General features: G+C 42.4%; 3 protein-coding genes across 3 annotated transcripts; all 3 read left to right on the top strand.

Annotated features, from left to right (window-relative positions):
* Positions 1 to 377: 377 nt before the first annotated feature.
* Positions 378 to 5,461, top strand: ppp1r7 (protein phosphatase 1, regulatory (inhibitor) subunit 7). The gene is made up of 10 exons (XM_040170974.2): positions 378 to 539; positions 994 to 1,089; positions 1,269 to 1,324; positions 1,479 to 1,544; positions 1,685 to 1,815; positions 2,030 to 2,192; positions 2,326 to 2,442; positions 2,556 to 2,660; positions 2,790 to 2,876; positions 3,444 to 5,461. Exons 1-10 carry the CDS (start codon positions 500 to 502, stop codon positions 3,618 to 3,620), a joined length of 1,038 nt encoding a protein of 345 aa, XP_040026908.1. The 5' UTR covers positions 378 to 499; the 3' UTR covers positions 3,621 to 5,461.
* Positions 5,462 to 5,938: 477 nt separating this feature from the next.
* ubxn7 (UBX domain protein 7) lies at positions 5,939 to 13,372 on the top strand. Its single transcript, XM_040170973.2, has 11 exons — positions 5,939 to 6,141; positions 7,605 to 7,758; positions 8,021 to 8,085; positions 8,209 to 8,274; positions 8,444 to 8,556; positions 8,974 to 9,120; positions 9,414 to 9,504; positions 10,822 to 10,952; positions 11,135 to 11,642; positions 11,742 to 11,821; positions 12,331 to 13,372. Exons 1-11 carry the CDS (start codon positions 6,036 to 6,038, stop codon positions 12,490 to 12,492), a joined length of 1,623 nt encoding a protein of 540 aa, XP_040026907.2. The 5' UTR covers positions 5,939 to 6,035; the 3' UTR covers positions 12,493 to 13,372.
* Positions 13,373 to 15,529: 2,157 nt separating this feature from the next.
* Positions 15,530 to 26,989, top strand: tfa (transferrin-a). The gene is made up of 18 exons (XM_040170971.2): positions 15,530 to 15,593; positions 20,753 to 20,872; positions 20,997 to 21,145; positions 22,003 to 22,105; positions 22,204 to 22,395; positions 23,006 to 23,132; positions 23,291 to 23,346; positions 23,436 to 23,599; positions 23,716 to 23,881; positions 23,987 to 24,141; positions 24,244 to 24,340; positions 24,432 to 24,452; positions 24,649 to 24,813; positions 25,021 to 25,171; positions 25,784 to 25,845; positions 25,938 to 26,092; positions 26,300 to 26,492; positions 26,615 to 26,989. Exons 2-18 carry the CDS (start codon positions 20,833 to 20,835, stop codon positions 26,659 to 26,661), a joined length of 2,043 nt encoding a protein of 680 aa, XP_040026905.2. The 5' UTR covers positions 15,530 to 15,593; positions 20,753 to 20,832; the 3' UTR covers positions 26,662 to 26,989.
* Positions 26,990 to 27,342: the final 353 nt, after the last annotated feature.

Raw genomic sequence — 27,342 nt, 5'->3', positions numbered from 1 at the left:
AATGTCCTACTTTAAACACTTTAAACTTGTCCTATCCTGGAAGAAACAACTGTTGTTTTTATTTGTATGATAATAAGGCACACTCATCACTGTTTATCTCAGTCTCCCAGTTTCTGCTTTTGCTTTGTTGTCATGTCATATGCTTCACATGAAAAGGTCAGAGAAAAATGACGCAGGAGCTCAATCTAATGATTAGATAAGTTGTTCCAGTACCCACAGTATCTTTTTGTCTTGTCTACGTGTGTGTGCTCATGTTGTGTTCTGTAAAGTTATCTGATATTATCTTAATGCTATTCATGTGCGGTCGCCAGACCTTTAAATCCCCTGTATAATTTGCATGCCGATCATCAGCACTGCTGATTGTATTGTTTTGGTACGTTCGCAGTTAAACGTGTAGGTCACGTGTTGCCAGTGAACGCGTGGCGCCATCTAGCGCGTGACCGCGGCACGAGCCTCCACCGGATTGGCTGAGCAGTCGTCAGGACTGTTTACAGGAAACATGGCTTCCAGGTCTGTGGGAGAGCTTCAAGAGATGGAAGGTCAGTAAACATGTTCAGAACCAGCCGTCCCATGATCATATTAGCTGAGTGAGCCGGCGAGGATTTTAACAAATGCGTCTGTTTTTGAATGAGCACATCCGGCGATTTTTTTCTTCCCTATTTACCAACCACACCTTCATCACAGCCTTGCTAATTTAGCTAGCAGGCAAACAACAACCCCTCCGTTAGCTGACGTCACACAGTTCACGTCAACTTACAACTGTCCTGCTTGGCATCTCATTTCGGTTCCCATGGCAGTTATGTTGATTCCAATGCTCTGAAGATATACGTTATATTTGACGTTGAACGTAGCGTGTCTGCTCAGTCAACACGTATCCACGTTCAACCGTTACATCTGCACTCTAAACCTGGTCCGAACCAGCTAGCGTTAGCTGACGCGTTAGCACTGCGTCTCGATTGTGAACGCCGCCTTGTCTTTGTCCGCTGGGTGTAGTGGACCGGCGGGGTGAGTCCGAGGAGTCCGGCGATGATGAGACCAAGAGGAGGAGTATCAATGGCAACGTGGACCGCGACCAGCCCGCCACCACAAGTAAATCATGACACCACAGCTCCATCTGAACACTGCTGTGTCACACTATGATTCACCTGTAAATAGCAGCACTGCTGCCCGACGTGTGTCCAGACTTGGTTTGGCTGTGGGACTGCATTAAATAACACGACTTTATGCAAATGTCTGTGTTAACTGGTCAATTTTTGCTCTTGTGAAAGGTAAAGAAGAGTCTCCTGTTGACATGGACACCATAACGTTGGACCCAGAAGAAGAGGTTGGAGGATGGACTAACGCTTAGCAATTATCCCATCATGCTTTTACCTCTCAAACTGTATCTGGTGTATCTCAGTCCATCTGTGGGCCGGGCACTTAAATTACTGCTAGTTCTTACATTATTTCATCCTAAGCTGTCTGTTCTTTTCTTCTAGGACGTTGATCTTGTTCATTGTCGTATTGGAAAGATTGAAGGGTTGGAGGTGCTAAAGAAAGTTAAAGTAAGTAATAAAGTAGATAAATTGTCAATCGTTTCTACACATTTAGGATAGCATAGAAGGATTTTAGGGTAAATGGTAAAATATAGTTTATCTTTGCTTAATTGTTTTTTATTTTTCCCTATCCGTCTCTTTTTGTACAGACCCTCTCCCTAAGACAGAATCTCATCAAAAAGATTGAAAACCTTGAAAGTTTGAGCTCGCTGCGGGAACTAGATCTCTATGACAATCAGATTCGCAAACTGGAGAACCTGCAGAACCTCACGGAGATCGAGTAAGTGAGGAAAACAAAAGGCCTTATCTCTGTATTATAAAGATCCCATCCAGATAAGGAAAAAGTCGAGATCTGATTTTCACACACAAGTGTTTAGTGATGGTTGGAGTGTGGGAATTCTAATATTATATTTCTCATGTAAATGACTGAAAACAAAGAACAGGCATCCCAAACTAAATCACTTGTGGTGACACGCTTGTTGTCTGATCCATAGGCAGCTTGACATGTCCTTCAATATGCTGAGGAAGGTGGAGGGTCTGGAGCAAATGACTAAGCTGAAGAAACTTTTTCTACTTCACAACAAAATCGGCAGCATTGCCAACCTGGAACACCTCACAGGCCTGGACATGCTGGAACTGGGCTCCAATCGCATCCGGGTACGACATAAAGAGGCTCCCGGCCAGTGAGACATGAGAAATGAATGCTACACGTAAAAAACATGCATACTCAAATGGTGTATCGAAGGAAGTTGTTTATTTGTGTCTCTCTTTAAATGAACTGTGTTTACAGATCATAGAGAACCTGGATACTCTTTCATCTTTGCAAAGTTTGTTTCTTGGCACCAACAAAATAGCCACGCTTCAGAATCTGGAGGGTTTGCACAACTTGACCGTTTTAAGTATTCAGGTATTCACAAATTCTGTGATCTTTTTTTCTTTTTCTTTTTCGTGGGTAAGAGTATACACATGAAATGTTCAAATGAAAAAAAGGGGAATCCTTTTGTGTGCTTGTATTTGCAGAGCAACCGGATCACTAAAATTGAAGGTCTACAGAATCTTGTCAACCTAAGAGAGCTCTATCTGAGCCACAACGGCATCGAGGTCATCGAGGGCTTGGAAAACAATGTGAGTTATATATATATTCTAAAAGGAATGATTGCCAAACCGCCTGCTTTGTGTAGTCTGCTAACTGTACAAACATGTACGGTAAGGTTTTTTCCCCCACATTCAAACACTGTTCGTTTTCCCTCACAGAAGAAGCTTACGACCCTGGACATCGCAGCCAATCGAGTAAAGAAAATCGAGAACATCAGCCATCTGACCGACCTGCAGGAGTTTTGGGTACGGATAGTTGGCAACGTTAGACTGGAGTGTCAATTTGATGGTCTTTTTACTTTGCAACCATACTGTAGAACCCCTCCAAACTTACCAGCACACCCTTTCACAGCAGATGTGTTGAATTGACATCACAGGAAATAGAATTGAATATATTAAAATAATAAACCAGCTAAATTCAAAACTAGTAAAATAACAATGTTCCATTAAGAGCTCTAGAGCGAGCAGGCTCTGGCAAAGGGAGTGCAGCCACCATTACTTTATCATATACTGTATCTGTGCTCGTCCTTCCATGTGCAATACTACTGATTTAAAAAAAATAGTCTTAAATAAAATATGTAAAAAAATATATTTATAATTTGAAATTGCTCAATGCATGGCTAAAATAAATCAATAGATATATTTATTATATTCCATTTTGAATCAATGTAGTAGCTCACTGTTAGTTAGACAGGTGTATTTGTCCTCACAGGGTTTCAAAGGGAAATATGAAAACTTAAGTTTGTGTTTGATCTGTCAAAACACTTGTCTGTCCTTTTTAACTGGTCATATTGTCCTTGGAATCCTCCCCAGATGAACGATAATCAGATAGACAACTGGTCCGACCTCGACGAGCTGAAAAACGCCAAGTCTCTGGAGACGGTCTACCTCGAAAGAAACCCTGTACAGAAGGACCCACAGTACCGGCGAAAGATCATGCTGGCGCTGCCCAGTGTGCGGCAGATCGACGCCACCTTCATCCGCTTCTAAACCGCAGTAAAAAAAAAATAAAAAAATTGAGCGGACAGCTCCGCAGCGTAGTCCCTCGCCGCCCTGCGTGCCCTACCTCCGAAAGAAACTTCATTTTGAAACAAAACACACTCCTCACTGAATCATATAGTCGCTCTGTGCACAAATACGCATTCCGGCGTTCACTCTCACCCACGGCTTACTCAACACGTACGTGTTTGCATGTGTGCGCTCATTCACACCGTGATCAATGCTGGGGGGGCTGACGCATTTTTTTAATTTCTTAAGGAGGATATGAACTGGAAGAAGGATTTCAAAATGTACCATTTCCTGATTTTTCTGCACTGATTTTTGTTTTATTGTTTTGCATGCACGATGGTGTGGGAGACATATTTCATCAATTGCCCATCGGGAAAATAAGATATCAGTGGTTTGTTACATTTCATAAGATTGCCCTGCTATCATGTGACAGGAAAGTTCTTACTATGAGAGTTTATTCCATTTGGTTTGATCGTGTAAAGCTTTTGACACAACACACAGAGTTATCGAACAATTAAACAGACGTACATCTAAAAAAGGGAAGTCCCTCAGAAAATGGGTAACATATTGTAATCTTTAGAATCAAAGGATCACAGAAATAGTTCTAAAATGCGACTTAACGCGTCACAGTGACACCGTGTAGGTCCAGGCCAGTTCAGCCCCTGCTTAGAGCTGTCATTTGAAGGAAAACACCAAGAAATGATTTATCATTTTTAATAAACTGGTATTGTTAATGATGAAAGGAAAATCTGGATTTCTAGGCCGTGTCCGCATATTTTACTCCTCACTGATTACAGCTTCTCTTTTGGACTTTGGGGAAATTGTTCATATCTGTTCTGATAACTCTAAAATGTAGATTGTATTGTAAGTGAATTTATAATATATATAATCGCAGGACTGGCTTCACTTATGTGTTGATAACCGATGTAGGATCATTTACATATTCCTGTTTTCAAGTGTTCAGATATATGCAAAGAGGCTATAATTCATATTCTGTAATAGTCTTTCTTCAATACTGCCTACAAGCGGATCGTGGTTCATGTTTATGTTGCCGTGGGATTTCTTAGATCACGGAGTGACCTATTGTGATGGTCCCACATGTTGCATTAATAGACTTAATATACTCCCAGGTTACAATGAGCAGGTTATATATGTGAATAATCTCCCACCTCAGATTACAATGCATCGTTGGGTATAGATGAAGAATGCCCGACTAAGTGTTTCCTGTGCAACACAAGACTATTTCATACCTTTCATCTGGGTCTGAAGTGTCTTCAATGAGAACTCTCCCTTTGGCAGGAACATAACAGCACAGTATGCTGGTTTGTATTGTAGGTGACTTGTCCGGCTTTCAAAGGAATCAAAATTATGATAAAAAATATTATTCTTGAATTTGAATATAACTTAACTGTAGAAGATGTATGAGCATCACATTGACATCAATAACTACATTACTGATGTCAATGTGAGGCCATTTTATATTTAGCTTCAAATAGAATTACAATTGGCCAGTAGGGTCGGAGGGGTCACAAGGTGTATTAAGTATAATTTGGACACCTTACGTTGTAGAAAGTCACTTCCATCATCACCTTCCCTTTTTTAAGTGAAATTCTTCTTTCTTTTCAACAGGCAGCTCAGCAGCTTTATTTGAGAACAGTGATGAAGATAACTTAACCTTGATTGGTTACTGAATAAGCAATTATTGGATTTTCTACCAGCTGATCGTTGTTGAAAACTGAGTTTTCAGTTTTTGGACTTGGTTCATGCTGTTTTCAAACTGAATGTATTATGCAAACAATAAAATGACACGACTTAAAGACAAAGTTTATGTGGAGGTATGATTTTCGTCATGACAGATGCATTCCAATTTTGAAATTGAATGGTCAATATAGTAAATTGATTCAAGATTATTGAAAGTCCTTTTTTTCCTTTGCATTGCTAATTAAGTCGCCAGTCCGTTAATGTTGTTGAATGAGAAATATACGTACATGATCACGTACATGATCAACAACTGAAATATAGGAATTCACTTTATCACGAGAAACAACATCAGCTCAAATCAATGTGCTATAACACGTAATCTTACCGATTAAACACAGATTTTAGGAGAAAAATAAAATAATTTTCTTTTTCATATTTTAACTGTATAGTCAAAACAACAACATCCTGGATTTTTTCATCTGAAATAAAAGTAGTTGCACTGTAAACTAGAGGAAAAAACAAGGGCAGAATCTACAGGGTCGGATCTAAAATATACATATTACCCCAAATCTTTTTACTTTTAAAAAATAATAGCAGGAAAAACTACTGGACTACATTACCCACAAAGCGGAACGACCCTTCAGTGACGTAGGGGCCTCGCGCCGCGCCAGGCAGGCCTCAAGGACGGCACAGCGCATGCGCGACATTTATGTTGTTGTTTGTGGCGGTAAGATGGCGGCGCTCGGAGACACCTCAGCTCCGGAGGTGAATGGGTTAATACAACAATTCACAGCAATAACAGGTAAAAATAACATTTTGTTTAACGCTAGATTTATCAAGTAGGTTTTTGTTATGCAACTGGAATAGCTCCAATGTCCAACAAACCACACAATGAGTGCGTGGATAGGAAAACGGACGTTGAGTCTTGCCCTGGCCCCTACGCTGTCAATGCTTTGCAGAGGAGGGAAAAGCACAGCCAGTTATCTGCTAAACTCAAATTAAATACTCCGTAAAGGACCATAAAACCACCCGCTTTGAATATGACCTGTCACAAACACTTTAAAATGCCCCTTTTTCTCGGCGCTGCTCATAACCGACACTATCTCGCTCTCCCTGAGCTGATTTTCTGCTGCCTTTTCCGCTGCATGTTGTTTGATAATGTGGAATGGACGTCGGCTGTTCAACGTTCCCCTTCTTCATCACCAGCCGGGCTTTACGTGGTTACTCTTCCCTCCGTCAGGGACGCCAACACCACTCGCACAAGCGCCCTGCTGGTCTCCGACTAGTGTTTCAGACGGACCTGAGCAGTTTGTGCGCGCTTTCAAACCATCGGCGGTGTTTTATTTGTACGGTATTTTTAAAAAGAGTTCGGGGGCTGCTGCTGCTGCTCGAGCTGGAAAGTGAAGCGCGCATGCGCAGTGGACCGAGCGGTGCTGTTCGCTGTTCCACTAACAAAAATAACAAAGTCAACCCCTTTCTCACCTGCAGACTGTTTCCCATAGCTTTATTCATTACGTTGATTCGAGATCTTGGGCGGTTTCGACCCACGTGTTGGTTTGTAGCCTGCCGATAGCGTGACGTAAAGTTAGCACATGCTTGAGCTAACGTTACGGTACTAGTTCACAAAGCACGCCGTAGCTTTTGTTAATACCGGATGTATTTCTTACGACGGAACCTTTTTCAGGGCAGTTGTTTCGCTTCCATTCATTTCAGTACAGTTGTTTAAAGTCTCCTTGCGAAGACCTGCTGGTTTTCCATCAGGACGTAACTCTGACAAAAACAATATTAAACAGGTGGTGGACATCATGCATGTCGTTTTTGGCGGCACTGTTTTAATTGTGACATTTGACAAGGGAGTCAAATGAATGAATGAAAGAAAGATGAAGGCCCTCCGAGAGGCAATCAAAGTAAAAACGTTTAAGCAGTATGCATATGTCATGTGTAGAACAATTTAAGGTAGGCGAAAATATAAAACGTACATTAGCGTGGTACTTTGAGAGGATTAGTTTGATTATACACGAGAAGATGTGTAGTCCTGATGCTTTGTACGTCATCAGCTGCTCATTTAGATTTGAATATGTACATTGAATTGACAGAGCCATATAGATGTGTGCAGGTGAATAATAATAAGTATTGCTCAATTCACGTGCATACTGCCTTTGCTGCCATTTAGAAGCGGCGTCCCTGTTGCACAGTTGATCAGCCAGTCTGGAGCTCTGACGAGTTCGTCGTGCAGACCGTAACCCGCGTCCGCCTACGTTTCAGGGGCCACAGAGAGCGTCGGACAACACATGTTGGAAGCATGCAACAACAACCTGGAAATGGCCGTGACCATGTTCCTGGACGGAGGCGCGATCGCAGAGGAGCCCAGCACCAGCTCCAGTTCAGCAGCTTCAAGCAGCAGAGCTCCCCCTTCAGAGTAGGCTCATATTTATCCTCACGAACTTGTGTCAGACACCACTAGAGAAGTTTTTTTGCCAGTATTTCATTTGTTAAAGATTTAATCTTTGTTTGTGCTCCATATTTACCTCAGCTGTGTTTTGCTGACAATGAGCAGAGAGGGTTCAGAGCACTGCTGTGATTTGTGTCGAACAATATAAGAGTGCATCTTTATAACTTGATGGGCACCAGATGCAGATCTAGATTGGCTTAAGACTAATACTGTATGTGTTCTGTCTCAGTGACGTACGCGCACCCATTCCCCAGAAGCAAGACATATTGGTGGAACCCGAACCGTTGTTTGGAGGTGTTGTACTTTTCTTATTCAACTTCATTCAAACACATTAAACGTTAAACTCCTTGATTGTTTCTGACTGATGTTCCAGTTGTGTGCTGAACCTGACTTTTGATATGTCTGTTATACATGCAGTGCCAAAGCGAAGAAGACCCGCTCGATCTATATTTGATGGTTTCCGGGACTTCCAAACAGAAACAAGTGAGTCAATTCAGTATTTCCTAGTTTAAAGGATGTGATCGGAAGTGAATGTCGTATAGTTTAATGCTACATAGTTCCGACCAATAAGACAAACTTTCACTTTACTGTCAGTCTCAGCCTTTTGTGTCTTAACTTCCTGTAATGACTAGGAATGTTTTTCTTTTACTAGTCCGCCAGGAACAGGAGCTGCGTAACGGTGGAACAGTGGATAAGAAACTGAGCACCCTGGCAGACCTTTTCCGTCCTCCCATTGAGCTCATGCACAAAGGCAGCTTTGAGACGGTGAGGAGTCACTCACCGGACACTTTGAACCACACGTCTTTATTCGGTTTGTGTGAACTTTCGGTGAAATTTTAGATGGTGAGAGTCAAGATCACAGTTGGGAAACCAGGTGGTCCTTCTATGGAGGGGCAGGAGTATGCAGCTGGGAGTTTAATGCATGGAGTTCCCCTCCGGCTCGATCCACACTCGCAATATGTGTGAAATAAACTGGTATAATGCGAGTAAGCCCCAAAGCTGTTAACCCATCATAACAACCACGGGTTGTTATTGCTGAAACTCATGTGTTCTTCATCAAGCTGTAGCCTAAACTTCGGGTCCCCATCTATACTTACCGATTGCCAATTACATCGCTCTCTAATCCTCAAAATTCTGCTTGATTTTTTTTTTTTTGTGTGTGTGTGTGGTTTGTGCTGACAGGCGAAAGACTGTGGACAATTGGAGAACAAGTGGCTGATGATCAACATTCAAAATGTTCAGGACTTTGCCTGCCAGTGCCTAAACAGAGATGTTTGGAGTAACGATGCAGTGAAGACCATCATCAGAGAACATTTCATATTCTGGCAGGTTTGTAGTTTCAATGCTCTGTGATCCCAAAAACGTTGTTTCGAGGCCTTTGCCAGGGGCCCATTTGTCCAATCTCATTTGATAACGGTCAAGTTAAAATCCATTAATGATATGTGAAGGGAATTTATTAACTGATTCAGAAATGGAGTGACGTCAACAGTAGGCTACACATATAGAACGCACAGTAGTGCTTTAACGGTGCAAATATTCATATTCCAAATATTCACATATACGTAATTCAATTAAAGTACATCTGGGGAGAGGTTCATCTGTGTGTGTTTATTTCATTACAGGTTTACCATGATAGTGAAGAGGGACAAAGATACATCCAGTTCTATAAACTGAACAAGTTTCCCTATATTTCCATCCTCGATCCCCGCACAGGTGAGTTACTAAGTCACAGCATATTCCACAGTCCTGATGCTCCATCTTCAATGAAACTTATAGAATAACATTTAGTTAAAACACCACTCAGCGACTAAGAAAACACAATTACAAACAACACTAGTCATGGAAAAGCTTTTCAATTTGTACAATAATCTTTATTGACCAGTTAATTCTTTTTAAATCAAATCTAAAGGCTGGCGCATGCGTCTGCGTCTTTATGCACCATCGTGTCGACGCAATCGTTTCACTTCATGGTTGTAAAGTCTTGCGTGTGTTGCAGAGCGATTCACCTCCAGAACAACAGGTGGAGTAACGTGTTTTGTTGAAGACGACCTGGAGAGTCACGTCTTTGTGTGTGGAAGTTGTTGGTTGCTTTATTTATTTATCATAGACTTTATTGCCCCGTGCTTCCACACTGCTGCTTTTCATCACGAAACATTTGTCCCGTATTTTCCTCCACAACTTTGTTCCCCTCGTTTGTGGAGATCTCCCTCCATGAATCAGAGGCCATCCGGCGTCCTTCTAGTCCGCCAATGACGGCTTGTAGAAGCGGTCATATTTACGCATTTCTTCCCACAAAAGCTCTTCAATCTGATCCGTTCTCTTGTAAACATTCTTCGTTTTAATAATGGCGGTATCGGGCCGTGAAAACGGAAATGCGAGACGTAGTTAGCGGACCAATCGCAGCCTAGAAAAATGGGTCGACGCACGCAAGGAGGTGTGAAAAGACACGCAAGGAACGCGCAAGGGGGGGCTTGCGTCTGCGTGTCCTTACGTCTCTCTGAAAACACAGAAGCATAAACTAGGCTTAAAGGAGTCTGCACGGCATCTTCTGGAACCTGTCTGTGCTTTTAGCAGGAAGGGTAAAACAACCACTGAATAAACATACCAATTATTCCACAAGTACATATAACCATAAATGATATCCCATTGATGCTCCTATACCAAGTGTTTAAGTTCAATTTACTTCTTAATTGTCATTGATGAGGACACCAGAGTCAAAGTATATATTTCTTCCTTTTTTTCAGCATTAGAAAAAACAATTTTAATAGCAGCACTATATAACACCCTTTAACAGTGTTGCGTGATTGAGCAGGAGGTCCTTGTGTGACTACGTGATGGAATTAATTTACAACCAACAATAGGCTTTTACGATGAATGTCGCCATAGAAATAGAACAATAGAGCACGGTGTGTAGAGCTCTCCGCTAACACCTTCAAAGTACGATCGATGCAGGTGAGAACGTCTGCTTTTGCTGCTTGAATGCTCTGTAATTGATTTGGTTATTGACTGTTTAAAATATCTTCTCTTCAGGTCAAAAAATGGTGGAGTGGAATCAGCTGGACGTGGCGTCGTTCCTGGAGCAGACGACTGGCTTCCTGGCCGAGCACGGGCAGCTAGACGGGCCGTCCTGTCACGCACCTCCTGCCAAACGAGCTCGCTCTGTGGGTCTCTACTCATTTGTCTCCTCTGATTCTCTCTTCTGCTTTAATAGGAGCTCTCTCTCTCTCTCTCTCTCTCCACGTGGTCGTCAGTCTCTTTGTTGCTTGTGCCATATTTTGGTATTGTTTTACTCGGCTCCTTGATTTGTTTTTTTTACAGCTGCACGCTCTGTTTTCTGTTCTAGGAGAGCCTTATTGATGCCAGCGAAGACAGTCAGCTGGAGGCAGCGATCCGAGCCTCCCTACAGGAGACCCACTACGAGTCCTCAAATGCCCCCGAAGAGCCCGATTCCCCCCCGTCCGAAGACGAAGAATCCGATGCAGAGCCTTTCTCTGACAGCGAGGGTCCCATCTCTGTCGACGGCTCGGACAGCGAAATGCCAGCACCTCACGATGAGAAAAGTTTTCCCGGCAAACACGCCTCGCTCCCGGCGGCCAATGCGGCTCAGCAGCGTCTCCATCCCGATAGTTCCACTTCTTCCCACAGAAAGTCTCCATACAAAGAAAACAACCACAGTCACAAGAAGGAGGAGAGCAAAAAGAACCACCTGGAGCCCTCAGCTGGCGGCCCTCGTCATCCTCAGCCCGACGCCGAATCCGGAGGAAACCACTGTCCCTCGGTCGCAGAGAGCGCTGGACCATCCAAGACCAGCGCCACCAAAACCTGTGACGTGGACTGTCCGGACGACAACGGTACGTCAGCTAAACCTCAAGCCGGTGTGGCGACGACGGCGAAGGGAGAAAATGTAACCACCATCTTTGTTTGTGTTTTTTTTTTTTTTTCCAACATAGGGCCCAAAGCCAGATTGATGCTCCGTTACCCAGACGGACAGAGAGAACAAATTTCCTTGTCTTCTAAAGCAAAACTTTTGGTGAGAACACGACACGATAACTGCACTTCTTTGCTTTGTTGCAGAGAGTCCGATGAGAAGAGCGACATGACTCTCATTTCTGTCCAATATGTATGGACCTGGAGCCAAGAGGAAGTGCGCTTAGCTTAGCGTGAGGACCGCAAGCAAACCGCTTAGCTGCTTCTGTCCAAAGCACCTCTACAGCTCATTAATGAACACATCGCTGCTGCGTTTGTTTAATCCATTTGAAACAACTAAAGCAACACAGCAACTTTTGTACAGTTTAAACAAGATATAAGTTGTTGGGCTTCAGCTGTAAGGTAATAGTTTTACTTTGGTTGTGCTAAACTAACCAGCTGTCATAAATACTGTCAGGCCGTAAGAGTGGTATCAGTATTGTCCTCTAACTGAAGCCAACAGGCAAAATGCCAAACTCTTTATTTGGATAAAATGATGAGTCACTTTTGCCCAGTGATCAATCCTGTCACTTTAAATGTCTAACTTCTGGTATGTTACTCCTTCTCCTCAAGGCCCTGGTAAGACACGTCCAGTTCAAAGGTTACCCTAATGAACGCTTCGAACTCGTCACCAACTTTCCCCGAAGGAAGCTTGCCCACTTGGACTATGACATCACGCTGCAGGAGGCGGGGCTTTGTCCACAGGAGACTGTATTTGTTCAGGAGAGGAACTAGCCGCGTCAGACGCAGTCACTTTTGCCTGTCTGTACCTCTCTGCGACCGACCTCACCCTTTCACCGATGAGCTGGGACGATGTCACCGGCCGTGACCCCGGTACCTTCTCCTGGAACTAGGCCCCGGTTTTGCCAAGACCGATCTCAGTGGATGGACTACTTTCCCCGCCGCTCCACTAATCTGAACACTGACAGCCGAATACCTTTGTACTGCTCTTCAATTGACCAGTAAGGTGTACGGATGCTGGCACGTCTTCATTTTTTGAATTCAGTTTTATTCTTTTCTGATGCAGGCTTCATTTTTGTTCTGAACTCTTGAGACACATCAGGAAACAATAAATATATATATATAGCTAGCTCATATTCAAATAAAAAAACAATAATACTGGATTGCTGATTGATGATGAGGCACCAAGGAATTGTACAAAAACATTTTTAACTCCAAGAAAGGATGTTTGATGTCAGAGTTTATTTTCTGTACCTTGGGACAAGTAAAGGGAGGTGCGTTATTGTTTATTCGGCCCAAATTTGGTCTCTCACATGGTCCTTGTTTCAACAATTGTAATTATTAAGGCAGGGGCACCAAGAGAAAAGTTCCGTATTCTACAGGTCGGACATCTGTTACACAAATCTGTGTAAATCTGACAGGATTTGGCTGCATCTGCACATTTTTACTCCAAGTCAAGTTTCTATCGGTTAATTCATTTTGGTGGGATTTCAACTTTTGATACAGAAGGGAATGAATGAAGGTTGGTGCATCTCATCAGTCGGACCTACACTGTACAAAGATGGCCAGAGAGAATGATATTTAGCTGTAGTCACTGTTTCCTTTTTTTATATGCTGCCAAGAAAACATGTTGAAATATAACCACCAAAACCAAGGGAGGTTCTGCTTGGTCTTTTGTCTCAATTTCAACCAACGTCAAAGGCTGAACGCGCTGAGGGGAATGTCATAGGATACAACGCAGACCAATATCAAAACAAAGAGGGAAAAGCAGCTACTGGATCAACTGAGCAACAAACATGCATTACTCTGTGTTCTGTAATGAGGAATGGTTTCAGTATTCACCGATCCACACCTGCCCCCCGGCTTGTTTTTCTTAATCAAATGATGGTTTTCTTGAGAGATGGTGGATGAACTATGCCGTGTGGGCTTTATGAAGCTTAAAGCTGGGCCATAGGTGGCAGTAATGGGCCTTAAATGGCAGCAGTTGCTCAATAAACTAGGCCAGCATCAGGAAGAACATGCCAATAACTTAAAAAATATTAGAACGAACCGTACAAATGTTTTATGAACTAGGTGATGAACACTGTTTTTTTTTTTTTCCAACCGTAGGAACGTCTTTTGGGGCTAACAAACGGTGCCTCTAAACAATAATAATTATTGTTTTTAAGCATTTGCAGTTAGTTGTGGGGGACAGCTGTTTTTCTCTTTATTAAAATGATACACAACACTCCAATCCTTGAAAAAAGGAGATTTGTGCAGCCAAGTCAATTTAATAATATCAAAACATATAATTGTGTGGACCAATGTAAGCTTGAATCACACGCCAGTTCATGGGTCAATGACAGGATTCCTTATGATGCACACACACGGGGCTACTATCACATATTAGCAGCGACGATACAAACCACGTTAGTGGATGAATGCGGTGGATCTAGAAAGAAGCAGGATGGGACCCGAGCTACACTATTTTCCAAATAACAGTTCCCTTCTTCTTTAGTCACAGTGACCCTGTGCTGCATAGTGTGGATCACATTTGGTGTCAAGTCTGAAAAAGAAAATAAACACATTATCGGTTAGTATCTTCAAATGACATTTTTTTTTTTTCATATTCCCCTTTGAGCGAGGGCTCCCAGCTGATGGTGGTAACTGTGTCTGTGCGGGACACGGACAGAGGTGAAGGAAAGGGGCTTGCAGCTGTACAAACACATGAGGACACACTACAGTATGCAAAGGAAGGCACAGTATGCAAAGGCCATCCCTTCCCCTCAGGCTTATGTAGTACAAATACGTTGCCAAAGGGCAGCGCTGAATTAAGTACTAAAGCCTTTTCCACTCAGCTGCCATACAGTACAGAAAAAGATACCCTGAGGTTTTCTTTGCACGATGACCAGTTGGATTTATCGCAGGTCAAAGGGTCATCTTCAAATTAGTGGGGTTTACATGGAACTCTTGTGTTGATGTTTTGCTGTTTTTGGAGCTCTTGGGTTGTAAAAACATCTCCAAACCCAGCTGGAAAAACACCAACAAGCTAAAAAAGCAAAGCCGATCGAGGTCACTGCTGAAGATGAATGTTGACAAAGTTAAATACTTTCACCCAACAGCCGAAACCTGAATTTATCCATGGGTGCTTATTGAGGTAACTAGGACGGGGTCCCTTGAAACGTACTGAGGTTGAGGTTTGGTCCGTTGCATAAGGAGGATGTTGACCCCAGTCATCTGTGGACATGTCAGTTCGTTCTCAGAAAGAAGTCAATTGAAGTTAATGTGTAACCTGTAACGTTTGTGGGTGGCAGATTTGAATCACTCCACTTTCCCAATGACATCTGTTTGCAGTCCTTCCCATCCTGGATGAAAAGCAGCTGGATGTACCTACAAATAAAATGGGATCATTGAAATCTATCGCAATGGGATCAAACTAAATAGATTTCACCCTCCGCTCACGCTTCAAGCTAACTAGAGCGGCACACTGAACTTGAGTGCAACGTTGAAGTACTTGATTAATTCCTTTTCATCCTATTTGATTCTCCACTTCCGACTGAAAAACACATTTTATAAGCCTGTAGAATACAGTGCATTACTAAAGAGGAAACCGGTGATTGGCCTTTTTATCTTGAGATCCTTTACAAATTAAGCCGTGTGTCTGAATAATTCCACTAAAGAAAGGTCCATAAACTTGATCACATCCAACGAGGTAAGCGACCCATCAGAAAAGAGTCACACATTGGGGTGCTGCAACATTTACTCTCCATTATTCAGCTGATAACCCTTTACATTTATCTTGTGACTGTTCTGAGGGGGGATGACCCTCTGATTAGGAACCACTGGACTAACCTACTAAACCTACTAAACTAGCTCCAACCGCAGCAGCTACAAAGGTAATACGCTAGTTGTGTGCAAATGCATTTATTACATATTGTGATTTATCATATTTTATTACATTTTTCTGCAGAACCAGTTATTGTTTTCTTTCCATTTTAAGTGAAATTGGCTGATAGTAATCTGTGATTTTACTTAAAGAGGATTTTGCACGAGTATTTTGCACTGTTTGTTGGTGTTTTTGCTGTGGTAAAAGGACCTTTTTCATGGCACACACGTTGTAGCAGGACACCGTGTGTGTTCACTCGCATTCACGACGGGTGCATCCTACTTACACAGTATTTTCAGTCCATCCGAAGGGGCGGTCGCTCATGGGATGCACCAGAGCCCAAAGCGTGAAAAGAAGTCTCACCCAGAACCCGGGGCGAGTAATGTCCAACCTGGCTTATTAAACCCCCCCTGTTCTGCATGGAGAACAATCATGGAGCACAGTCTGGCCCACGGGGCTGCAATCACTGACAAACACAAGAGACCCAGAGTTACTTCAGGCACACCAGGGGCCTGTTTCAATAAGAAGGTTCAACCAACTCTGAGTTAAAACTTGAACTCTGAGTTGACTTACCCTGAGATGGAAAACTCTGAGTTTTCGGTTACAGAACAGCTGAAATGAGTTAGTTCAATCAACTCTGAGTTGACCTACTCTGAGTTAAGCGCGTGCACCACAACTATAAAAAGCCATTATCAATGGACCGCAGATATTACGAGTCACCATGGCAACAGCGCCAGACAAAAAGAGGTCTTCATATTTTTCACCAGCAGAACTGGATGTGCTTATGCAAGCATATGGAGAGTACGAACATATATTTAAAAAAAAAAGCAACACGGCTGCAGCGGCGAAGGACAGAGAGTTACCTTGGGAGAAAATAGCTGCTCGAGTCAATGCGTAAGTTTACATTTGAATTACTGTTATACAGTGTTGTGTGTAATTAATTTCTATGTAATCTAAAAACTGTAATTTAATTCCGTAATTTAAAGTAAAATCTGATGTAATTGCATTAAATGCTGCATAAACTATAAAGCAATTCTGTATAAAACAATAGTGGATTTAACATCAAATTTTAAAAGATATATTTTTTCAAGAATAATTCATGCAATTGTATAATGTTTATTTGAAAGCATTAAAAGTGCAGTTTCTTGTCTCTCCTTGTATTGTTCAAGTGGTTGAGGTTGATATGGGATTTAGAAAGTAATTAGTAATAAGTAGACCAATACTTTCTAGAGATAGTCATTATTACATTAATCTAATTACACTGTTGAAGAAGCCAGTTGTAGTTAGTAATATAAGTGACTTGCCCAACTGTTATAATATCAGAAGTGAAACTGGAAGAACAGTGTGTTATTCAACCTAATTTTAATTTTCATGTAGGTGCAATCCTGCAGGCATTAAAAGAACATGGCAGCAGCTGAAAATGAAATATAAAAACATAATTCAATCAGGTATGGCTTGAACATATCATGGTTGTAGTCTACCTGACTTTACAAACATTTGACATATAAATAACTAAATAGCATCCAGTGTCGATTTGATGCGCTCTGCGTGACTGAAATGTGCGCAATGAATGAATACCGAAAGAATGAATGAGGTGATTAAATACCACTTCCTCTTTAAAAAAGGGGAGGAGACGAAATAAACTCTGGGTTTCCCGAAGAAAACCTGCTCCCGACCAGGTTAGGTTCACAGAGTAAGTTGCCATGGTAACTGACTCTGAGTATAAGTTACCTCTCTTTCTGAAACAGGCTTGACTTACTCTGCTTTCTCAGGTTTAACATACCTCCCATTCTGAAACAGAAAACTCAGAGTTTCCCTCATTTCAGGGTTAACATACTCAGAGTTTTCACTTAACCTCCTTTCTGAAACAGGCCCCAGTTAGAAAAAATCTGTATACATTGGAAGTTGTTGCTCAATAGTCCTAAATGTGCATGTGGTTTTCTACGACTTGTGTCCTTATATAATCAGTTACCTCCAGCAGAAAATCTGCTCACTTGAACAGAAACAGTACAAGTGGAACAAAATCTATCCAAGCAGGAGTTTGGTGTCGACTTGTGCTCTGCAGCGCAGTAATGATGCCGTTGCGAGCCGGCTGCGTTATCAGGAGGTGTCGTCACAGCGAGCCGGCTGAGCACACAATGACAAAGGCCCGGTCATCTGTGTGTGTGTGGGGGGGGGGGGGGGGTTTCAAGAAATTGTCTCAGGGACAAAGACTGAAAGCCGGATTATCACAAGTCAGATAATGAGTCTTAAATCTATCAGAGTGCGTCGAGGCGACACCGACGATCCGAGTATATTCCAGGTCTGATATTTCATTGAAAACAGGTGTCAAGGGGGAAGGACAGTCACATGATGAGCTTCAGGGGGGGAGACACACCAAGGACAACTGGTGGACGGGTGGCGAATGACCGGAGAAGTCAGAAACTCGTCGTTGGAAACACACTTTTATCCCGTTTCATTTTACGTTCCCTTTCAGCCTCAAACATGAAATGTTCAGACACTGGACCTCAACATCAAAGATCCACTAGATTATTACTTCTATTGCTTATTTTAAGTAAAGAACAAATAAACAAAAGGAATTTTGTGTTGAAAAATCGCTGTTTACCTGATCAACAGTCATTTTTTTGCAAAAATAAAATGGTATCATTTCTGATTACCTTTTGAAATAAATTGTAATGCGCTTTTCCACTCCAGCAGTTAAAGAACGCCTTTCATCACATGAACTTAATCTATGCTCCATAGCATCTGTAGCTTCACCAAAACCTGATTAAAATGCTTCAAGTTTGGTTGAATGATGCTACAATTTTAATATCAAAATGAATGTATTTTAAAAGACTCCAGATGATCTCTGGTTTCACTTTATTTGGCTTTAAAAGGAACACAAAACGTTTTTTACATCCTCTTAAAAATAAAGTCGCTTGTTCTCCGGTTGCTTGAAAAAATGTTCCACGTGCTGACAGGTAAATTTTACTTCAGCAGTATTTAACCTCATACCTTTCATTCAGCTTTAATCTTCATCCAAAGCGATTTACAATCGGTGCATTCAACCCTGAGGGTACAAACCCAGAACAACAAGTGATAAAAGCAAAGAATAGGAAAGAAAGGTGCATAGAATTCATCCGTTACCACGTGACGTATTTCCTATTCACTGATCTTCATTTCTATTTATTCTGCCACAGATGAATCTCATTGACACTTTTGTCTTGGACTGATTTTTAATCCCATCGAATTAAAAAAGTGTTGCAATAAGACACTGTTAGTTTACGTATTAGTTAGTCTCAAATATAAAGTACAAAGAGAGGGAGCGACTAGTATGGGCTGAACATTCTCTTAAAAAAGAAACTTTGGAAACATCTTCTATTAGTTTCGCCCCTCATGGACGTTCATCCCTAAACGCAGGATTACCAGGCGGGACTCCGGTCGATCAATCAACTATTTTGCTTTCAATCTCAGGCTAAGTTAACGTATTTATTAGGTCCCTTAACTCCAGAAATGTCACATTGTTTTTTTGACACCGGACACACAGAAGTGTCTCCTTAGAGAGAAGGAATAACAGGCCTCACCCTGTCATACGATCGTTAAAATACAACGTGGTCACAGTAAAAAAAGATCCTCCAGTATCACATCTTGGATCTTCCAAAGTTGCGCCACCGAAGGATTTTCCTGAAACACTCAATCTATTGTGAAAGATATCTTTGTTATTTAAATATTTGATTGGCAGGAAGAAAGAATAAGGTTTCTTTTAAAAAAGAAAAAAATAACCTTTGCTCGTATTGGGTAACGTTGACTCTGTAAACACGGCTCTATGTGGGTCACTGTGCTTTTCAGAGTAAAACACTTGAACATTTATCTCTGAGATGGTAATTAACACGACATTCGGGTCTAAAGTGGCTGAATAACTATTGACAAATATACTATGCAACTATATATTGCTATTTTTACTCCATTATGTTTATTTGGCAGCTCTATTTGGCAGTTACTGATTTTTTTTATGTACAACATTTCACACACAGAACATGGTTAATCTTCAAAATATGATGCAACTATTATGTAAAGTTTTATGGAATATTTCAATAAAAGCTCGGTAGAAGAGAATGATTTGTCTGATAAAACAGAGTCTTAATGAATGATCAAAGTTGCAAAAAGTCCATGTATTGCTTGCAAGCAGGAGGTCAAACACACAGGCACGTATCACGGTGCTCTGTGGAAATGGCGTCTCTGAGCACTAAAGACGCTGAGTTTTTATACACATGTGGAGGACATTCTCCGTGCCAGTTACGAGAAGCTACAAAGCAGGTTGAGATAAGAACCCAGGTGAAGCTGAGGGTAACACACACACACAAGATCCTCCTCAGTGGCCGGTGGAAATCATAATTAATTGACATGAAAGTAAAACGTGGATCCGGAACTTTCGTACCGAATAAGATATGAACCGAGGCCATGAAGAGGAGTCCTTTGTTTTGAAGCTTCAATGAGATCGAGTCAACCGTCCTCCCTTCTCAGGACACAGCTGCAAACTAACATTTTGTATCATGCTGCTCTTTGCACATCAGGACACTTGAGACACGGCTTTAGCACAAAACAATGTTATAATATATTTTTACCATTACAAAAGCAATCAATCATATATAAAGATTATCTCCACATTCCAGAATGCTGCTCACACGTGACGTAATATAATGCATAACAATACAACGCTCTCAGAAACCAGTTGGACAGGTTATATTCAACAGAAATTCTGAATACTACTTTTACTGAAGTAACTGAACCAAGTCTCAGAAAAACACAAAGCCCATTAACACACAATTCAAAAGCAAACAAAAATGGGATGAAGTTAGAAACAATAAAAGGAAAAACTTCAGAATCTGGATTTCTTTCTTCTTTGAATATATAAACGTTCTGTCTTAAATGAGCTCTTTCTCTGCAGCACGTTAGACCATTTTTTCTTTTTTTTTTCTGAATTTCAGTCTTTAGCGATGGTTGATGTGGTTTCAAAGGGAAGTCTGTGTCCATTATTACCATTGTGTGGACACTTTGGACATCCAGCCTAATCTCTCTGTGTCATGCACCGGCGCACTAAAGTACACTCGCGCGCACACAATTAGGAAACCTGATTTCCCCCCCCCCCCCTCCCCTCCCCTCCCCCTCCCTCCCTCCCCACCACTCCAGCTCAGCCCCTGGTTTGCTATAAAAGCCGCAGCTGCCTCCCTGACAGCCACCCTGCTGACCCGGAGACCCCAACGAACAACATGCAGACTCTCATCCTCGCGGCGCTGCTCGGATGCCTCGGTAACAACATCTTTCCCCCGCGGGACATTTTCCAGCACGGATTTAGATTAAGAGTCTTTACTTTGCTAAACTCAACTCTCAATGAACCTGAATTCGTATCTTTTGTACCCATCTGTATTTGCAGCCAGCGTGTTTGCGGCCCCCACCGACAAGGTGAAGTGGTGCGTCACGTCGGACAGAGAACATGAGAAGTGTAGGGCGCTCGTAGTCAAAGCTCCGGCCTTCTCCTGCGTGAAGAGGGAGAACGTCCTCAGCTGCATCATTGCGATCAAGGTGAGCAGAGGAACATCGTCCAGAGCATTAAGCCCTGGGGGGAATGGGCTTATCCCCAAATACTTCTTCACAGCTCTGTCTTCGGCTGACGCTTAAATCATTTACTTATATAAAAGAATGGACACCAAAATGTGAATCACAAATACAAGTTTTAATCAAAATTGTAATGAGTAAGGGTACTGACGTGTTGATGGCATGATATAAAAATAAGTCAGTTGTGTTATAGCCTTTTGTTGTATTTTGAGCTACTTTATGACTTCTTCTACAATGCATCATATTTATGTTTGACATAACAGATCTCAACATATAATATATTATATCTGTTTAAAAAAGAGTAGTAAAGTAAAAGTACAACATTGCCTTCTGAAAACCTATTGTGGATAAAAATGGTCATTTGTACACATACCTATGAAGTGAAATGAACACAAATAAATGTTGGTTTCTACCACTTCGAAACTGAGAAAAAATGATTCAAATTCAAACAAGTGCATTATGTGTTATTATCAGTTAAACAGTTAAAGTAGCCATTGTTCAATATTTAATGAGGTTATACTTGTTCTTGGGTGCATTTATACGTAAGATGCATGCCAATGCATTAGCTGGTTGAGGTGGAGGCAACTGAGTCATTTGGTTATAAAACCTTCAAAGATGCATTTCATTTTAGAAATTGATCCTATGTTTTCATTGTAAAATGTCGTAGATTTAAAGAAATAGCTGTCTACAGCAGCCATCAAGCAAAAAACAAACAATATTTTGTCGCTTAAATGTAGTGGAATAAGTATAAAGTACCAATTCATTTATTTTGTTGTTGTAAAACATCATGTTGCTGGTGGCTGACAGTTTGTGTCCCTCCCCAGGCCGGTGAGGCAGATGCCATCACTCTGGATGGAGGGGACATCTACACAGCTGGACAGATCAATTATAACCTGCACCCCATTATTGCTGAGGACTACGGCACCAGTACGTCCAATAATCAGCTGTCTTTACCGACCAAATGTGCACGAGAGAGAGGATTTCTCATGCAATTTGTATTATATATATCTTTACTTTTTACTCAGCTGCGGACACCTGTTACTACGCTGTTGCCGTGGTGAAGAAGGGCACTGCCTTTGGCATCAGAGATCTTCAGGGGAAGAAATCCTGCCACACTGGGTTGGGGAAATCTGCGGGCTGGAACATCCCCATAGGAACTCTTGTGTCAATGGGTTTGATTCAGTGGGGAGGCATTGAAGACAAACCCCTCGAAGAGGGTAAGTTACACCAAACAAAAGGTTCCCACCTGTGTATGTCGCCATTGATTTGTTACAGTGTGAAATGTGGGCAATGGCTGCGTCGAAGGATCTACAGTGGGAAATAAAAATGTCTGTTTGGTCAGAACAGCAGCTGTCGATGAGGACGCTCTCCTCTTCTGTTTCAGGATTTTTTTCATTTGGGCTCAGGCACCTGTCATTTATGTCATGGGATACGTGTCAGTTAAATGTTACTTTAGTTTAGCATTAGGGCTGGACATGGAACATCTGGCCACAATTGACCCAACACCACCATCAAAGCTCACTAATTTACACGTTGTTTGTTTAATTTGTACAAAAAGTTTTAAAAAGTTCAATCTGCAGGAAGTAACCCAAAACGATGAGCATCCGTAGCCAAGGAGCAGTGTGGCACATTCAGCCCCATATTGTGATTTGTTTTTAAACATGGCTTTAGCCGCATATTGCATCATAGAATCGGTATCTATGGATTCTGGTCAAGCTGTCTTTAATGGTGCAGGTGGTGAACCCGCTTTACAAGGACGGGGACCAACCTTGAGCTGCTGTTTCTAACATCTTGGTCACATCCCTGCAATTTTTGTTTTTGTTGCAGCGGTGAGCACTTACTTCTCCTCCAGCTGTGTCCCCGGGGCGACCAGGAAAAGTCTGTGCCAGCTGTGCAGCGGCGACTGCTCCAAGACCCACAACGAGCGCTACTACGACTACGCCGGAGCCTTCCAGTCAGTATTAGTCCTTCTCAGTTCCGGCGTGGTTTTTACCGTCCCCCATCAATGCACATGTACCAACCTGTGAATTACAACCAGTGGAAATACACGATGCCGTTGGCAACCAACGAAGCGCTGGTGTTGATGAACCTGTCGACTGGTCTTCTTAATAGGTGCCTGAAGGATGGTGCTGGAGACGTGGCCTTTGTGAAGCACCTCACTGTCCCAGGTCAGTGTCACACTGCCTCAAATCTGCAGTGTTAGACCATTATTTAGGATTGTCCGAGCTCTTGTCTTATTGTTGTGGCAAACTTTCAGAGTCGGAGAAGGACAACTATGAGCTGCTGTGTAAAGATAACACCAGGGCGCCGATAGACAGCTACAAGAGCTGCTACCTGGGCAGAGCTCCGGCTCACGCTGTTGTCAGCCGCAATGACCCACAGCTGGCTGAATTGATCTGGAATAGCCTCGATTCAGTGCAGGTACGACGCTAAATATCTGTTACTAAGGAACAAAATGTTTATTTTTTATTTCGGTGATTAAATGCTAACTATTATTTCTCGCACGGACAAGTTATTCATAACTCTTTGAATCCTAGAAACACCCCGAGAACTTCAACCTCTTCTCCTCCGAAGCCTTTGCACCTGCCAAAAACCTGATGTTCAAAGACTCAACAGAAAAGCTGGTGAAGCTTCCCGCAAACATGGATACCTTCTTGTATTTGGGTGCCGGCTACATGAGTAGCATCCGTTCCCTTACGAAAGGTGCTTTTTGACAGAAGCAGATAAAAACACGCATCTTAACCTCTGCGCTTAGACTCATCCATTGGGCCGCAGGCCGCAGTTTCACCGTTGCACTTCCCTCTCCAGAGACGACGGCCGCCGCGTCCTCCGCCATTAAATGGTGTGCCGTGGGCCACGCCGAGACGAGCAAGTGTGACTCGTGGAGCATCAACATTCTCAACGTTGCCACCATCATATGCCAGAACGCCCCTACGGTTGAAGAGTGCCTGACCAAGATCATGGTAAAAAAAAAAGAGAAAAAAAAGTGTTTTTTCGCTGTGTTTCTCTTTGTGTAATATCTCTGCGGCGTTTGTCTCCTGATGACGCTTCTGTGCACTCGGTAGCGTAAAGAGGCTGACGCGATGGCAGTCGATGGAGGTCAGGTGTACACCGCCGGCAAGTGTGGTCTGGTTCCTGCCATGGTGGAGCAGTACAGCGAAGGTGGGCGCCTTAGAGAGACGCCATGCGACTTAGTCACCCTCCTCCTCCGACTTCTATTCTTCAATGTTTTAATCCTTTTCTCTCTCCACAGAGAAGTGCGCCACCGCAGGAGGTAAGACAGACTAAATCCAAAGATATATCATACATTAAAACAAAACAAATACATTTACTGAGATTTGGCTATGAAACATTATAAGACTATAATACATTTGATATATGCGTGTGTGTGTGTGTGTGTGTGTGTGTGTGTGTGTAGGAGGTTTTCTGGCAAATAGCTTTGTGATTGACATCCTTTGGTACTCTTGCAGCCCAAGCCTCCTCTTACTATGCTGTTGCCGTGGTGAAGAAGGGCTCCGGGCTGACCTGGGACAAGCTGAAGGGCACGAGGTCCTGCCACACCGGCGTCGGCAGAACTGCTGGCTGGAACATTCCCATGGGTCAAATACACAAACAGACGGGTGACTGCGACTTCAGTAAGTGTGGAAAATAGAAAATAATGTACGTTTTTCATCTATAAACACGAGGAAAGGTATCAATGAGTGTACATTATGTAAAGCTTTTCATCGGTTGCAGTGTGCTAGGGCCTAAAGTAATACCGCCCCCCCCTCCAAAAATGGTATTCTTTAGCGTAGCATTATATTTTAAGGAGACATGGTTTCCTTTTCCCCTCCTCTCCTCAGCCAGGTTCTTCAGCAGTGGCTGTGCCCCCGGAGCAGAGCCCAGCTCTCCCTTCTGCACTCAGTGTGTCGGCAGCGGGGAAGCTGTGGGAGATGAATCCAAGTGCAAAGCCAGTTCTGAGGAGCGCTACTACGGCTACGCTGGAGCTTTGAAGTAAGACGCAACACTGCAATTGTGATTTTACGTGTGCGTATGTCCAAGGAATGGTTTGACATTTTGGGAAAAAGGCGCGTTCGCTTCCTCTTTGAGGATCAGAAGAGATTGACACCTCTCTCGTGTCGGGGGAGCTGAGCTAAGGAGCTTTAACCAACTGTCTTAGCGTAGCACTAAAACAACTACCAAGACTCTCTGCAAAGTTCTACCAGCGTTTTTTAATAATGACTAACTATTGATTTCTGATTAGTTTGACGAACATGTAGAAATGTCGTTTTGTGGACCAAAACCCCTTGAACCATCAAAAATATATATTTTTTACAGCTATATTTTTCTTTAACAAGACATATTATTCAATTATTTCGGGCATTTTTCTGACTTTTGAAGAACGCCTGTTTAGTTCTGTCTTTCTTTATGCTAAGCTAAGCTAAGCTAACTGCGTTACAATTCCAGCTCTGTACTCAGACATGATGGTGGTATCAATACTCTCATCCGACAAAACAAATGAATATATTTCCGAAGATGGCAAACTATTCCTTTAATTACTCTTATAGTTCACCCTGGAAACTCCATCTTCACGTTGCCTAAGTTACGGTTTTCATATCATTGTAGATGTCTGGCTGATGATGCCGGCGATGTTGCTTTCATCAAACACACAACCATTCTAGAATTTGGTAAGAGAACGACACTGACCCGTCCACATCCAAGCTGCAGATTTGCCGTTTGGCAGAAAACCATAAAGTTCCTGCTACTCTTCTCGTTAAAGAGCACAAAAATGAATACGAGCTGATCTGCCCTGGGAAGGGTCCGGTGGCGGTGGAGGATTATGCCTCTTGTCACCTGGCCATCGTGCCAGCCCACGCCGTGGTCACTCGTCCGGAGATCCGCAACGACGTTGTTCGCATTCTCCTGGCAGAGCAGGTCGGTGATGTGATGATTTTCTTTTAGGTCATCAGGCTTAAAAACACAGCAAAAGGGAGGGGGGGTTGCACACTTGGTTTTGAGGTGTTTTCCTCCTTTTCAACTGCGTATTTTGTCCCAAATCCCTGTTTTTCTGCCTTTGATACTGATGTTTAAATGACTCGACAAAGGAAATAATTCCAATCTTCCCTTCATGTCTCTTTACAGACCAGATTAGGTTCCAGCAACACCGATGGCCCCTTTAACATGTTTAAATCAGATTTAGGAAAGAACCTCCTCTTCAAGGACGCCACCAAGTGTCTCCAGGAAGTCGAAGTTGGAACAAGCTATGAGACGTTTTTGGGAGCAGAGTACATGAATGCCATGAATTCACTCAGACAGTGCACCGCGAACACGCCGGGTTTGTACCACTGCTGGTTGAATCAAGTAGCATTGAAACAGCGTGAATGTTAACTTCACAATTGTATGTCTGTATCCACCACACATCACAATACCTGTTATGTCTTTTTCTGTTCCCAACAGATCTGGAGAAATCTTGCACTTTCCATTCCTGCCAGGAAAATAACTAGTGCCGAGCCCCGGAGCACGTGGCGCCTCACTCAGCCCTCAGTGATTCGGGCACTTCAAACACACTGGCAACACTCTACACAAAAATTGTCATATGTATTTTCTTTTTGATCTTGTTGTAGTTGTATTTTTAGAAAAACAATAGTGAAACTGATACATTGCACTACCATTACTTACAAATCAACTATCCTGTAATCAATCATGTCCACAGGAAGCTATTTCCATGCTATTGCTATACATGCGATACGTGACATTTCATTATCTGTGCTATGGGATCAATGTTTTGTGAGCACCTGCCTGAATTTGGTCAAATAAAGCTTTTTAATACTCTATTGTGGTGACAGTATGGTTTGTTATTGTAATGGTGTAATGGAATTCATCCCATATCACTTGAAAGTGCGCTGTTGTATTGCAATGGACAGAGTATATGTATTGGACAATCTTAACAAACAGTCAAGAACCAATGTCATGTTAAAACTCTCCTGGTGCGTAAAAAGATTGAGGCAGAAGTACATTGTCTTGATAAACAATATAACTGGTAGTGTAGGAGATGTAAAACAAATTCAGCAAATAACCTCTAAAATAAAAAAACGTAGCCATTGCACCTGTAGGGGGAAGACGTTCTTCCATCCCAGCAGCCGTCTCCTTCCGTCTGCGTCTCCAGCTGTATTTCCTCAGACTTC

The sequence above is a fragment of the Gasterosteus aculeatus genome, chromosome 3 (genome assembly GCF_964276395.1).
Source record: "Gasterosteus aculeatus chromosome 3, fGasAcu3.hap1.1, whole genome shotgun sequence".
NCBI lineage: Eukaryota > Metazoa > Chordata > Actinopteri > Perciformes > Gasterosteidae > Gasterosteus > Gasterosteus aculeatus.
Note: the sequence above shows the minus strand (reverse complement) of the source record. Positions and strands in the feature narration are given on the sequence as shown.

Excerpts from the sequence above, each read along its gene's own strand:
- ubxn7 (XM_040170973.2), top strand. The coding sequence starts at position 6,036 with ATGCGCGACATTTATGTTGTTGTTTGTGGCGGTAAGATGGCGGCGCTC. Across the intron at positions 6,142-7,604 it reads ACAATTCACAGCAATAACAG|GGGCCACAGAGAGCGTCGGA; the intron begins GTAAAAATAACA and ends CCTACGTTTCAG. Across the intron at positions 9,121-9,413 it reads AACATTTCATATTCTGGCAG|GTTTACCATGATAGTGAAGA; the intron begins GTTTGTAGTTTC and ends ATTTCATTACAG.
- tfa (XM_040170971.2), top strand. The coding sequence starts at position 20,833 with ATGCAGACTCTCATCCTCGCGGCGCTGCTCGGATGCCTCG. Across the intron at positions 21,146-22,002 it reads GCTGCATCATTGCGATCAAG|GCCGGTGAGGCAGATGCCAT; the intron begins GTGAGCAGAGGA and ends GTCCCTCCCCAG. Across the intron at positions 24,453-24,648 it reads GAAGTGCGCCACCGCAGGAG|CCCAAGCCTCCTCTTACTAT; the intron begins GTAAGACAGACT and ends GTACTCTTGCAG.
- ppp1r7 (XM_040170974.2), top strand. The coding sequence starts at position 500 with ATGGCTTCCAGGTCTGTGGGAGAGCTTCAAGAGATGGAAG. Across the intron at positions 2,661-2,789 it reads TCGAGGGCTTGGAAAACAAT|AAGAAGCTTACGACCCTGGA; the intron begins GTGAGTTATATA and ends TTTCCCTCACAG. Across the intron at positions 2,877-3,443 it reads CCGACCTGCAGGAGTTTTGG|ATGAACGATAATCAGATAGA; the intron begins GTACGGATAGTT and ends AATCCTCCCCAG.